The 14,491-nt window shown below is 39.7% G+C and overlaps 2 protein-coding genes across 3 annotated transcripts; both read right to left on the reverse strand.

Moving 5' to 3' along the window:
• Positions 1-1,764: 1,764 nt before the first annotated feature.
• LOC148891211 (putative G protein-coupled receptor 148) lies at positions 1,765-3,401 on the reverse strand. The gene has a single exon (XM_089008084.1). It carries the CDS (start codon positions 2,845-2,847, stop codon positions 1,828-1,830), a length of 1,020 nt encoding a protein of 339 aa, XP_088864210.1. The 5' UTR covers positions 2,848-3,401; the 3' UTR covers positions 1,765-1,827.
• A 1,898-nt stretch (positions 3,402-5,299) lies between these two features.
• mterf4 (mitochondrial transcription termination factor 4) lies at positions 5,300-9,138 on the reverse strand. Of its 2 annotated transcripts, XR_016116424.1 has the most exons (5): positions 9,002-9,138; positions 8,364-8,790; positions 8,106-8,290; positions 5,940-6,703; positions 5,300-5,864 (listed from the first exon to the last, which is right to left on the reverse strand). XR_016116424.1 is itself a non-coding variant. In XM_089008082.1 (4 exons), the coding sequence occupies exons 1-4, from the start codon at positions 9,026-9,028 to the stop codon at positions 6,305-6,307; spliced, it is 1,038 nt and encodes a 345-aa protein (XP_088864208.1). In that variant the 5' UTR covers positions 9,029-9,138; the 3' UTR covers positions 5,300-6,304. The 2 variants fall into 2 exon arrangements, 1 of the variants encoding a protein (XP_088864208.1); XM_089008082.1 differs by having other exon boundaries at positions 5,300-6,703.
• Positions 9,139-14,491: the final 5,353 nt, after the last annotated feature.

Consider the following 14,491-nt stretch of genomic DNA (forward strand, 5'->3'; position numbering starts at 1 on the left):
CTCTGTGTCTCTATAGCAACAGTTTGTCATGTTTAAATGAAAACGCATGATAATATCCATCCATTCAGCCACAATACAAAGCATATAAAAAACCCAAAAGGACCTCGTCAGTCACAGGCCATCACTTCCGTCTTGAACGAAATGCTTTGCCCGTTTTGTTAATGACTTTGCATCCCAATTGTTTATTATTTTGCGCCACAAATCCAGAACTATTTCCAACGGCAAGCCATGAAGCTGCTGCCTATTAGAGAATAATCACGTTGTCCAAAGTGTTCGTCAGCCATCAGACGAAATTAAAGAGCGTTTCAAAGTGTCGATAAATTAAATGCGACTCGATTGGAAAGCGTCCTTTGGCTTCTACTTAACAAAATTGTTTCACTCGAATATGAAGAAATGCTGCCATCTAGTGGTGGGGGAGGAAAGCGATGAAATTTCTCACTTGATCAGTTTTATTTCAATTTGGGGTTTTCAGCGTTAGCATTTTTGGGGTTTTCAGCGTTAGCATTTTTCATCACTTGTTTTTTTTCGTGAGCGCGAGAGGTTATTATTTTATTCATTTTTTTTTGTCATGGGGTGAGTGTAACAGGACTGTGGTCACCGTTTTTTGTGTGAAGAGTTTTTTGTTTCCCGTCTGTATTATGGGATAAAATAAACAGTACTTAAAAGCTAGCATGAAAATGTTGTTTTTGTTTTATGAGTCAACTACTTAACACACTTCAAACTGTAGTTAAAGTAGAGAAGGAAATACATGCAAGTCATTAGATTTGGTCAAATGCTCCAGAAGTTGTGTACAGTAACCGTTAGCAATCTTGACAGATTATTTTTGACACAAATTACATTCAGACATGAGTATTATATCAATATTGTGAGTCAAAATTCATCAAATGTATTATCGTTATTGGGATCAAAACATCTCAAAAATAAACGAAAGTAGAAATGGAAATGACAATTAAGTTGGCTAAACCAAACAATTCCGTTTAAAACGAGTATTAATGAACACGAAGTGTAGTCAGTAAGTTATGCTACGACTTCTAAATTCAAATATGTATATGGTAAAAATGCAGCTGTCTGTCATGGCTGTGCGCCTTTCAAAACTCTCAAGGTCACACGGGAAAAGTTTTTTTGTGGGTGAGCAGCGGCAGCCACACGCGCCAGCGTTCACTCAACCCGGAAGAACTCAAATAGATAGAAAGCGAGCTAGCTAGCTTACAGATAGCATGCTAGATAGCCAGACAGATAGCTAATAGATAGCAAATAGCTAGGTAGCCCGCTAGATAGCTAATAGATAGCAAATAGCTAGATGGCTAGCTAATAGACTTGTCTTCTCTGACCTTTTGTTTCTTCTTGAGACTTTTCGCACGGACTTGTTTTCCCGGTCGTCAACTTTTTACGAGTAGCGATAATTGTTATCATTAACATGACTGCTAATATTTCATGACAAAAACGGAATTGAAAATATCTCAAAACGATATTTAATAATTTTCGCGTTTCCCGTACAAACTTTCTTGTATGCCGTACAAATGTAAAAATATGTTTTTGGGGAAACTAGAAACGGATTATTCTCATTTATAATAGTTTCTTATGGGAAATTAATGTTTGGCGGACAAACTTTTTGCCTTACACACACTTTCTGGGAATTCGTAAGCCGTAGTATCACTGTACTCTCAATAAATAGCTTGGCGGAGGGTTGCAGTGGTTTGGCGTCGGTCATGAATGGCTACGCCCCCTACCGGCAGTAAAAGACAGTCTTCTCTGAGTTCTAGCCTTTGTTCACGGTGTCCGAACAAACATCTCTGACATGAGGTCACCGAGCAAACGGAAGGTGATTTACGCCACGGTGATCTGGCTCAGTCTTCGATGGCGATGCAGCAGTTGCAGCAACGTATCGGAGATCTGGCGGTAGCGTAACCCGTACAGGTAAGGAGCGAAAGCCCTGGGAAGGAGCATGAACACGCACATGTTGACCGTGCTAACCCACACGCGGACGTCCTGGCTGACGTTTTCGCTCTGGAACAGAAGCAGTTCCAAGGTGAAGACGAAACCGGGAGCGAAGTAAAGCAAGAGCAGAACCCCGTGGGCCAACACGGTCACCCGAGCTCTGGAGTAGCGACTTTGCCAGATGCCTTGGGTGCGCGTTTCCATGTAGAGGCCGACGTAGCAGTAGAAGATGAGCGCGGCGCAGACGAGCGCCGCCACGAAGAAGTAGATGTTTATCCCCGCCGTGTTTTTGGCCTGGATGAAACCCAGCGAGATCAGGACCAGGCACACGGCGGCGTTCCCGCGGAGGTTCTCCCTCTCCATCTCCATCAGGATGACCAGCGTGAAGGGGTAGCTGGCCGCCACCAACCAGACCCCCAGCAGGATTCTGTGGGTCCTAGCGGGCGGCAGGAGGTCGTGGTAGTGCAGCGGCCAGCGGACGGCGGCGTAGGTGTCCGCCACCATCAGGGTGACGCTGAGGATGGCGCCGCAGTAGGCCGTGACGGTCACCGCCGTCAGCAGCTCGCACGCCAGCCACGGGACTTGCGCCCGGGCGGCGTTGAGGACGGCCGTCGTCAGGTTGAGGGTGAGGAACAACATGTCCGCCGCCAAGGTGTTGGCCACCAGCAGGTAGCGCGTCTCTCGGCGTAACGCGCGCGAGGCCAAGATGCACGCCAACAGGATGGGGTTGACCAACATGGTGGCCGCCGTGACTACGGTGGTGGGGATGAAGAAGAGCTCCAGGTGCCAGCGGCGAAGGCTCGCCAGCCACTCCTGCGTCAGGTTGCTCATCAGGGTGGTCTCGGCGGCCATTTTCTCTGTCTCAAGCGGGTCGTCCGGCCGCTTCCTGTTGCTCCGTGTCAGCAACATTGTTCGGGAAGGCCGTCCTCTCGGAATGTCTGCCGCCAAGATGGGGACATCAGCAAGCCGTTTTTTCTTTTATTGAAATAATAACAATAATAATCACAATAACTACTAATACTACTAGTACTACCACAACTACTACCATAAATAACTACTACTACTACTACTACTACTCCAGATAATACTACTACTACTAGTACTACTATTACAACTACAACTACTACTACTAATACCAATAATACTACTACAACTATTACTAAAACTACTACTACTACAACTACTGCTACTATTACTACCACAACTACTACTACTACTGATAATAATACTACTAGTGTCCTTGAGAGACTTAAAATGAAATGTTATTATTATTATTATTATTATTATTATTATTATTATTACTACTACTACTACTACTACAACAACTACCACCAGACTAATACCAATATTACTACTATTATGACTACAACTAATACTAATAATAATACCAATACTACTACTACACCTGCAGTACTACTAAAACTACAACTACTAATACTACAACTACTACACTACTACTACTACTACTACTACTACTGATAATACTGATAATACTACTACAACTACTACTTCTACTACTACTAGTACTACAACCACTACTAATACAAATACTACTACTATTACGACTACAACTACTAATACCAATACTACTACTAGAACTACTACTAAAACGTCTACAACAACTACTACTACAACTGCTACTACTAATACCAATATTACTACGACTACTACTACTACTACAACTACTAATAAAAATACTACTACTACTAATATTACTACTACTACAACCACTACTAATACCAATACTACAACTATTACTCCTACCAATACAAATACTAATAATAGTACTACTAATACTAATAATTTCTAAGTCATAGGATAACAACAGTAAAACTACAGATAAAATGATAAATAATACAAATGAAAAAATCTGATGCAGTGAGCAGAAAAGGTCTACACACCCGTTGGAAAAAATAATAATTCTGATTCAGCCTTTTGAGTGAATAAATATACCTCAAAAACTCCCTGCTGAATAAAAAGTTAATCTTGGTGAATAGGACAGGTAAAACTAAAATAGCAATGGCAGGTGGCTGTGTTCACGGTTAACCAATCACGTCCCTAAGATTTTTTTTCAAAATAAAATATCGGACTATTCATAATTATCTTCACCTTGTCTGAAGTTTTTGTCCCAATAGAAATAAATCGCACTGGCTTCACATTATCAGACACACCGATCCAAACACATCTGTTGCCATCTGCACACAGTCATACTTTTAATCATCTTTGGTGAGTATGATGTACTTGTTTTTCATGTTTTGACCTATTGTTATTTTTTATAGTTTTTTTAATGGTTCCATACAAACTTGTATGGTTGCTGTGACATAATAGCAAAACATTTAGGATCTTGTCATATGTAATATCTAATACCTAATGAGGCTAGAGGGAGAAAAAAAAACATCAGATCTAAAAATATCAGCACACCCACATTTTCACTTGAAAAGTACTTTAACTGTAAATAACTGCTTATTTAAACTACACAATAAAACGCTTCAGGCAAAGAAGAAGGGGAAAAAAATCAGATATTTCGATTGAGAGTGAAATGTCCTTATTGACAAACTATTGAGTGGGCAAAGTTCCGTTTTCTTACCTTTGGTTCATTTGAACGCTGTATGCGACGCACGTCCATTAAGGCTGAAATCTTGTGTCAATCAACAAGGTGTTTTTCTGCCGCCTGGCGCTTATCTGATGGGTTTCCGTGTTGACTCGCGCAGATGATTACGGAGATGCAGAAAAGCTCCGCCGAGCCACTTAGCCGTCACGTAGGAACAGGGTGGACACTTTCGACTTTTTCAACCGGCGGATTTGTTTCAGGAACTCGACTCTTATGTATGGATTTGAGTTCTAAACCGCAGTCATTTAAAGGACAACCGACGTCACTTTTTTGTTTCCTAACTGACATCAGAAAAACGTTTTATAGCATCTAAAATACCCAAAACACACACTATGATTTTTTTTAATTCAAATGCAAAACACCAATAAAAATGACTTAAAGTGTCCAAAATCTGCAACAAAAAAAAAGAGCTGCGAATTGGGCATTTTCAGAAAGTCCCGCCCCCAGTTCGTGACGTCACGCCAAGACGTTTTGCATTGCTGGAGAATCAAAACAATGGCTTCAGATTCGGAGAATATGCTTTCTTGTTACACCTCCAGTTATGAATATGATTCAAATAGTTCTGAAGAAGAAAGCATACATGTTTGCAATCGATTAAAGCATTTATTCCGTAGCATTTTGAGGTATCTGGGGGTGGGAAATGTAGCACCAAGAAGAGGCAGAAAATGGCGACAAAGCTCCGTGTAAGGAATGAATCAGCCTGTTTCCACAGGCTGATTAAAACAGAAAGTTTAGGATCGAATGACTGTCTGTGTCTTTTGCGTTGTCACATTTTTTTATTTCGTTTTTGTTGTTGTTTTGACTTCAAGATGGCACTGCGAGTGGCTGCCTCTACAGCAGCTCCCGTATTTTGTTTTTCTACTTTTTCCTTTCCTATTACTTTCATCACTTTGCTGCTGTCAAATGTAAATGTCTCCACTGCGAGACCAATAAAGGGTAATCCAATCCAAGAAATTCCCACTCATATTAACAAAATAGTTCGAATAATATATACATTGAGACCTCAATTTACGAACTTAATTGGTTCCCAGACAGAGTGTGTAAGGCGAAGTGTGTATCTCAAAAAAAAATCCCTTAGGAAACCATTAAAATGGGAATAATCTGTTCCTGGGTTTCCATAAAATATACTTTTCAACGAAATAAAAAAACTTAAAACTACACACAACATACCTTATTCTATTTATAATAAATGTGCTATTGTATTGTAATGAGACAATACACTGCATTGTCTCATAAAGTCACTTTATTTACATTTGTAATGGTTATTGATGGCTTGATGGAATGGCGTTGGGAGGTCGAAGGTCAAAGGGAATTGCTGTTTGGAAAGAGAGGCGCATTACATGAGGACTGTAATTAAAGAAACTGTGCTGTAAAATAAAGTTTTATTTACCTTTTTGATGGTCGTTGATGGCTTATGGAAGGAGAGTCACCTTCCATAAGGACTGTTGGTAACTTAACCTCTGGTGCTGTTCGGTCGTGTGCTTCCGCTGAAGATCACTCCGCCAGCCGTGGTGGGTGTGTATCATGAAAATAGTGCTTATTATAAGGTTTAATTTTCAGAAATTTGACGTTTGTAAGACAAAAAGTTTGTACGTTGAGGTCTCACTGTAATTTTATTCTTCAAAATTCACAAAGTTGAATTATGATGGGAAAAAAATGCAGACCCCAGTAAGGTTTATTCACATCATCAGCATCAGTCTGAATATTTTGATGTGATTGGACGAACTGTTCGATTGCATATTCTTTGTAGTGCTCTCATTCATGTGTCAATCCTTTTTTTGTCTTCCTGTAGCTTTCTTTCTCTTCCATTTCATCCTCCTCATCATCATCATCACTGTCCTCCATCTCCGCTTGGCGGTCGCCATGAAGACGCTCCTCTCGCTTCCACTCTCTGGCCACCAGTCTCCGAAAGACGTCATACTCCTCGATGGACGCGTTGGCGGCGTGTTTCAGCAGGAAGGTATCCAGGTCCACATTGAGGACGCTGTCCAGTTTAGGGTTAACGATGGTGGTCTGCCCTTTCTTGTCCGGAGTTTGGTATAAACCTCGACGCTCTAGGAAAGAATGGCGCGTGCGTAGCTCCTCCAGCGTGGAACGGAACAACCTGTGCTTCACCATCTCTGCTTGTTTGATGCCCATTCGGAAGTAGACGTACTGTAGGAAAAACACAAAAGGTGTCAATCAATACGATGAAAGTGTCCTTAGCAACTTAACTCATTCACCGCCATTCACAAATTTATTCGTGAATTGAAAATATGACGTTTGGGTGCCGATAAAGCGCTGGCTGTGTTTTTTTCACCTTCCACAAGGGGGCAGAATTTCCCTTTTTTTCCATGTTAGTGCTTTGTTCCAGCTTCAGCTGTTGTTAAAGCACTATAATAATAATAATATTACATTTGATTTTAAGCGCCTTTCAAAACTCAAGGTCACTTTACAGTCACAGGATCAGTTTTCTGTGGGTGAGCAGCGGCAGCCACATGCGCCAGCGTTCACTCAACCCAAAAGTGACTCAAATAGATCGAAAACTAGCTAGTTAGCTAATATAAACAAATATGTATGTATTGCATTGTATTTTGGACAGCCGCCCTCATTTCAAGCTCTTATAACTCAAGACACATATAATTTAGCCAGACTACTACTACAACTAATACTATTACTACTACAACTAGTACCACAACAGCAGTCACAAATTTATTCGGGAATTGAAAATAGGACTTAGATCGCCATTCCCGAATTTATTCTTCATGTTTGGGTGCTGATAACGCGCTGGCCATGTTTTTTCCCTTCCACAAGGGGGCAGAATTTCCATTTTTTCCCATGTTAGCGCTTTGTTCCAGCATCAGCTGTTGTTAAAGCGCTATAATAATAATAATAATAATAATAATAATAATAATAATAATAATAATACATTTGATGTATAAGCGCCTTTCAAAACTCTCAAGGTCACTTTACAGTCACAGGATCAGTTTTTCTGTGGGTCAGCAGTGGCAGTCACACGCGCCAGCGTTCACTTAACCCGGAAGTAACTCAAATAGATAGAAAACTAGCTAGCTAGCTAATATAAACCAATATGTATGTATTGCATTGTATATTGGACTCCAGACACATATTATTAAGCCAGACGATGTGCAACTATGTGTCCACTCCAGTGCCAGGGTTTTTGTCATTTTCACTCAAATTGCAGGAGCCACAAAAGATTGAGTTTTAGGACTACATTAGCATTCGGTGCAGTGTAAGAAATTTTAAACTCTTTTCTTTCATCAGAAAAAACAGTTTATGTCGACCTTATTTGGTTGTAGAGTTATCTGCAGTGAAAGTGGGGGCACTGGAGTGGACACATTTTTGCACGTCTGGCAGTGAATGAGTTAATCTTGGATTAAGTTAAGAGGAAGTCAGTAAATCTTCAGTGCAACACGTGGAATAGGTTTTTCCTTCGATAATAATATAATAAATATACATAATAAGAATACTTTTCATTGTACTCAACAGGAAACTTTAAATTGGAACAAGATGTCTCCCCGGTTGTACTACCTCTACTAGAAACCTAAATTCTCACCTGAAATTTGTACTCCAGTTGATCCAGGTCTTCATGCACGATGGCCGGAGTGTCTCTGAGGATGTGGGTGACCTGCTGCACTGTAAAAAGACACTTCTCCCTGAGGAACATGGTCACATGCTTGATTTTCTTGACCGGTAATATCAAGATGGCGGGGTAGTGCACCATTACCCGCTGTAGACTACCTGGATGGAGTGACACTACTGTTACGCAGTTGAACAAAGAGAGTAAAAAAAAAGTGTACGCTCACAAGCTCACCTTCAACTAAACCCAGTTTTCGTAGATTGTTGATTCGCTCCTGGAGAAGCGAATCCTTGATGGTGTTTAAATCGGGACATTTAGTCAATACCTTCACCACGCTGGAGGGATTGAGGCCCGTCATGAAGAGAACCGTGAGTGTTGACAGCCACTGGTTGGTGGCCCTTCTGCCACTGGATTTGAGCACACATTCCCACATTTGCTCAGCCTGATTTTGGGTGAAGCCCATGTCAAGTAGACAAGGGATAGATAACTCTGGAACGGGGGGTCTCTGCGGGGGTGCTGGCTCATTGTTGGCGACGTAGGGAAGAGGGTTGCTGCTCGGTGAACAAAGCGATCTCCACTGGGAGCAAGGACGATGTAAGCTTCTACTTGACTGAAACGGGCGGAATATGGACGCGGAGGTATTTGTCACGTGGCATAGGACCTACGCAAAGACGGCATAGTTGTTAATATTGTCGAGTTGAGTAACATCAAGGTTAAAGCGATTTGGCGTGTCATCAGCAGCAATATCGGCGAACAATATAAGTGTCTTAAAAATAGATATGGCTTCAAAAAATATATTTCCAAAACAATTAAAGTATAAAACCGTAAAAACATTTCATGTTTTGGTTGTACTGTATTTATTTTTTACTCACCCGACATATGGCAGAACGAGCGCTCATGTTTCGTCCCACTCCAAAATAAGTCCGTGCATCAACGGTGACGTTGGAAGTTTTTTTCCGACTGACGTTTTAACAAGTTTGTACGAGGGTGTGCTACTTTCACATGTGTGTTTTCGTATTTATAATAATAATACATTTAATTTCTAAGCGCCTTTCAAAACTCTGGACTTGGAAAAATCACACTTTTTATATGAGTCGCATTTCCAGCTGCAGTCAAGGTTGTAACATAGTCATAAAATAGTTATTAAGGGTTGGATTGATTCAGACGTAGAACTACTGAAGGGGGAGGTGTAAAACGCACCACTCCCCATTGATAAAAAAGCGACCATGTATAGTCAGGCGTTTTTAGCCGGAAAGAAACGGCCGTGTAAAGGAAGGTGTTTTTAGCCGAGAAAAAAAAACCTGACCATTTATAGTAAGGCGTTTTTAGCCGAAAAAAATGACCATGTATAGAAAGGCTTTTTTAGCTGAAATAAATGACCATGTATAGTAAGGCGTTTTTAGCCGAAATAAACGACCATGTATAGTAAGGCGTTTTTAGCCGAAATAAACGACCATGGTAAGGCGTTTTTAGCCGAAAAAAAACGACCATTTATAGTAAGGCGTTTTTAGCCGAAATAAACGACCATGTATAGTAAGGCGTTTTTAGCCCAAAAAAATGACCATGTATAGTAAGGCGTTTTTAGCTGAAAAGAAACGACCATTTATAGTAAGGCGTTTTTAGCCAAAATAAACGACCATGTATAGTAAGGCGTTTTTAGCCGAAATAAACGACCATTTATAGCAAGGCGTTTTTAGCCGAAATAAACGACCATTTATAGCAAGGCGTTTTTAGCCGAAATAAACGACCATGTATAGTAAGGCGTTTTTAGCCGAAATAAACAACCATGTATAGTAAGGCGTTTTTAGCCGAAAAAAAACCGACCATTTATAGTAAGGCGTTTTTAGCCGAAAAAAATGACCATGTATAGAAAGGCTTTTTTAGCTGAAATAAATGACCATGTATAGTAAGGCGTTTTTAGCCGAAATAAATGACCATGTATAGAAAGGCTTTTTTAGCTGAAAAAAAAAACGACCGTGTATAGTAAGGTGTTTTTAGCCGAAATAAACGACCATGTATGGTAAGGTGTTTTTAGCCGAAAAAAACGACCATTTATAGTAAGGAGTTTTTAGCCGAAATAAACGACCATGTATAGAAAGGCTTTTTTAGCTGAAATAAATGACCATGTATAGTAAGGCGTTTTTAGCCGAAAAAAACGACCATTTATAGTAAGGCGTTTTTAGCCGAAAAAAAATACCATGTATAGTAAGGCGTTTTTAGCCGAAAAAAAACCGACCATTTATAGTAAGGCGTTTTTAGCCGAAAAAAATGACCATGTATAGAAAGGCTTTTTTAGCTGAAATAAATGACCATGTATAGTAAGGCGTTTTTAGCCGAAATAAATGACCATGTATAGAAAGGCTTTTTTAGCTGAAAAAAAAAACGACCATGTATAGTAAGGCGTTTTTAGCCGAAATAAACGACCATGTATGGTAAGGTGTTTTTAGCCAAAATAAACGACCATGTATGGTAAGGTGTTTTTAGCCGAAAAAACGACCATTTATAGTAAGGCGTTTTTAGCCGAAATAAACGAACATGTATAGTAAGGCGTTTTTAGCCGAAATAAATGACCATGTATGGTAAGGCGTTTTTAGCCGAAAAAAACGACCATTTATAGTAAGGCGTTTTTAGCCGAAAAAAAACCGACCATTTATAGTAGGGCGTTTTTAGCCGAAAAAAACGACCATGTATAGTAAGGCGTTTTTAGCCGAAAAAAAATACCATGTATAGTAAGGCGTTTTTAGCTGAAATAAACGACCATTTATAGTAAGGCGTTTTTAGCCGAAAAAACAACCATGTATAGTAAGGCGTTTTTAGCCGAAATAAACGACCATGTATAGTAAGGCATTTTTAGCCGAAAAAAAACGACCATTTATAGTAAGCCGTTTTTAGCCGAAATAAACGACCATGTATAGTAAGGCGTTTTTAGCCAAAATAAACGACCATTTATAGTAAGGCGTTTTTAGCCGAAATAAACGACCATGTATGGTAAGGCGTTTTTAGCCGAAAAAAACGACCATTTATAGTAAGGAGTTTTTAGCCGAAATAAACGACCATGTATAGAAAGGCTTTTTTAGCTGAAATAAATGACCATGTATAGTAAGGCGTTTTTAGCCGAAAAAAACGACCATTTATAGTAAGGCGTTTTTAGCCGAAAAAAAATACCATGTATAGTAAGGCGTTTTTAGCCGAAAAAAAACCGACCATTTATAGTAAGGCGTTTTTAGCCGAAAAAAATGACCATGTATAGAAAGGCTTTTTTAGCTGAAATAAATGACCATGTATAGTAAGGCGTTTTTAGCCGAAAAAAAACCGACCATTTATAGTAGGGCGTTTTTAGCCGAAAAAAACGACCATGTATAGTAAGGCGTTTTTAGCCGAAAAAAAATACCATGTATAGTCAGGCGTTTTTAGCTGAAATAAACGACCATTTATAGTAAGGCGTTTTTAGCCGAAAAAACAACCATGTATAGTAAGGCGTTTTTAGCCGAAATAAACGACCATGTATAGTAAGGCATTTTTAGCCGAAAAAAACGACCATTTATAGTAAGCCGTTTTTAGCCGAAATAAACGACCATGTATAGTAAGGCGTTTTTAGCCAAAATAAACGACCATGTATAGTAAGGCGTTTTTAGCCGAAATAAACGACCATTTATAGTAAGGCGTTTTTAGCCGAAATAAACGACCATGTATAGTAAGGCGTTTTTAGCCGAAATAAACGACCATGTATAGTAAGGCGTTTTTAGCCGAAATAAACGACCATGTATGGTAAGGCGTTTTTAGCCGAAAAAAACGACCATTTATAGTAAGGCGTTTTTAGCCGAAAAAAATGTCCATGTATAGAAAGGCTTTTTTAGCTGAAATAAATGACCATGTATAGTAAGCCGTTTTTAGCCGAAATAAATGACCATGTATAGAAAGGCTTTTTTAGCTGAAAAAAAAAAACGACCATGTATAGTAAGGCGTTTTTAGCCGAAATAAACGACCATGTATGGTAAGGTGTTTTTAGCCAAAATAAACGACCATGTATGGTAAGGTGTTTTTAGCCGAAAAAAACGACCATTTATAGTAAGGCGTTTTTAGCCGAAATAAACGACCATGTATAGTAAGGCGTTTTTAGCCGAAATAAACGACCATGTATGGTAAGGCGTTTTTAGCCGAAAAAAACGACCATTTATAGTAAGGCGTTTTTAGCCGAAAAAAAACCGACCATTTATAGTAGGGCGTTTTTAGCCGAAAAAAACGACCATGTATAGTAAGGCGTTTTTAGCAGAAATAAACGACCATTTATAGTAAGGCGTTTTTAGCCGAAAAAACAACCATGTATAGTAAGGCGTTTTTAGCCGAAATAAACGACCATGTATAGTAAGGCATTTTTAGCCGAAAAAAACGACCATTTATAGTAAGCCGTTTTTAGCCGAAATAAACGACCATGTATAGTAAGGCGTTTTTAGCCAAAATAAACGACCATGTATAGTAAGGCGTTTTTAGCCGAAACAAACGACCATTTATAGTAAGGCGTTTTTAGCCGAAATAAACGACCATGTATAGTAAGGCGTTTTTAGCCGAAATAAACGACCATGTATAGTAAGGCGTTTTTAGCCGAAATAAACGACCATGTATGGTAAGGCGTTTTTAGCCGAAAAAAACGACCATTTATAGTAAGGCGTTTTTAGCCGAAAAAAAATACCATGTATAGTAAGGCGTTTTTAGCCGAAATAAATGACCATGTATAGTAAGGCGTTTTTAGCCGAAAAAAACGACCATTTATAGTAAGGCGTTTTTAGCCGAAAAAAAATACCATGTAGAGTAAGGCGTTTTTAGCCGGAAAAAACGACCATTTATAGTAAGGCGTTTTTAGCCGAAATAAACGACCATTTATAGTAAAGCGTTTTTAGCCAAAATAAACGACCATGTATAGTAAGGCGTTTTTAGCCGAAATAAACGACCATTTATAGTAAGGCGTTTTTAGCAGAAATAAACGACCATGTATAGTAAGGCATTTTTAGCCGAAAAAAACCCGACCATTTATAGTAAGGCGTTTTTAGCCAAAAAAAAGACCATGAATAGTAAGGCGTTTTTAGCAGAAATAAAAACAACCATGTATTGTAAGGTGTATCTACCGGTTTGAACCTGCTTACACCGGTTTAAACCGGTTTTGGCATGTTCCAACCGGTTTAAACCAGTTCAAACCAGTTTCAACTGGTTGAAACCGGTTCAAACTGGTTCTAACCGCTTGTACCAGTTCTAACTGGTGAGAACTGGTTAAGAGTGGTTTGAACTGGTCAGAACCGGTTCCGACAGGTTTGAACTGATTGGAACTGGTTCTTGTTGGAACCAGTTTGAAACAACTGAAACTGGTTCCAACCAGTTTTAACCGGTTCAAACGGCATAAAACTGGTTAATACTAGAACCGGTCGTGGAGATGTCGGGGATTGAACCCTGGACTTCATACATGCAAAGCATGCGCTCTACCAATGAGCTACATTCCCACTTGCTCAGAGACTCACACAACGAAAGTATGCACCATACATACAAATTCACCATGTCTACAAAGCCCTCGTTTTTTTCATCCAAAAACGCCTTACTATACATGGTCGTTTTTTTTTCATCTAAAAACGCCTTCCTATACGTGGTCGTTTGTTTTTTTTGTTGCTAAAAACGCTTTATTTAACATGGTGGCCTTACTATACATGGTCATTTTTTTGCTACAAAGCCTTACTATACATGGTCGTTTTTTTCCAGACCAGAAACGGTTACAACCAGTTCAAACGGTATAAATCGATTTGAATCGGAACTGGTTACGACCAGTTCAAACTGGTTTGAACCAGTCGGAACATGCTGAAACCGGTTCACGCTGGTTCTAACCGGTTTGAACTGGAACCGGTTTCGGCCAGCTCAAACCAGTTTTGAACTTTTTTTTCAGCCAAAATATACCATATATTTTTTGGCTAAACACGCCTCACTATACATTGTCATTTTTTGGGGCTAAACACGCCTTACTATACATGGCTGAAACCAGTTTGAACTGGAACTGGTTACGACTGGTTTGAACCAGTTTCGGCCAGTTCAAACCGGTTCAAACCAGTGCTAACTGGTCTGAACTGGTCGGAACCGGTTCTGGTTTGAACCGGTTTCCGCTAGTTCAAACAAGTTTCTACCGTTTTCAGAACCGGTTCAAACTGCAGTTTGCACCTGTTCAAACAGGTTTGAGCTGGCTGAAATGGTTCAATCCGGTTCCGGTTCCAGTTCAAGTCAGTTTCCGCCAGTTCAAACCGGTTAGAACAAGTTTGAACCGGCTTCGGCCTATTCCGACTGGTTTGAAATGGCTGAAACTGGTTCAAACCAGTACCGGTTCCAAC

The sequence above is a fragment of the Hippocampus bargibanti genome, linkage group LG11 (assembly GCF_051943395.1).
Source record: "Hippocampus bargibanti isolate YZ-2025 linkage group LG11, ASM5194339v1, whole genome shotgun sequence".
Taxonomy (NCBI): Eukaryota; Metazoa; Chordata; class Actinopteri; order Syngnathiformes; family Syngnathidae; genus Hippocampus; species Hippocampus bargibanti.

Excerpts from the sequence above, each read along its gene's own strand:
- LOC148891211 (XM_089008084.1), bottom strand. The coding sequence starts at position 2,847 with ATGTTGCTGACACGGAGCAACAGGAAGCGGCCGGACGACCCGCTTGAG.
- mterf4 (XM_089008082.1), bottom strand. The coding sequence starts at position 9,028 with ATGAGCGCTCGTTCTGCCATATGTCGG. Across the intron at positions 8,791-9,001 it reads CTCGTTCTGCCATATGTCGG|GTCCTATGCCACGTGACAAA; the intron begins GTGAGTAAAAAA and ends GTCTTTGCGTAG. Across the intron at positions 6,704-8,105 it reads AACTGGAGTACAAATTTCAG|TACGTCTACTTCCGAATGGG; the intron begins GTGAGAATTTAG and ends TTTTTCCTACAG.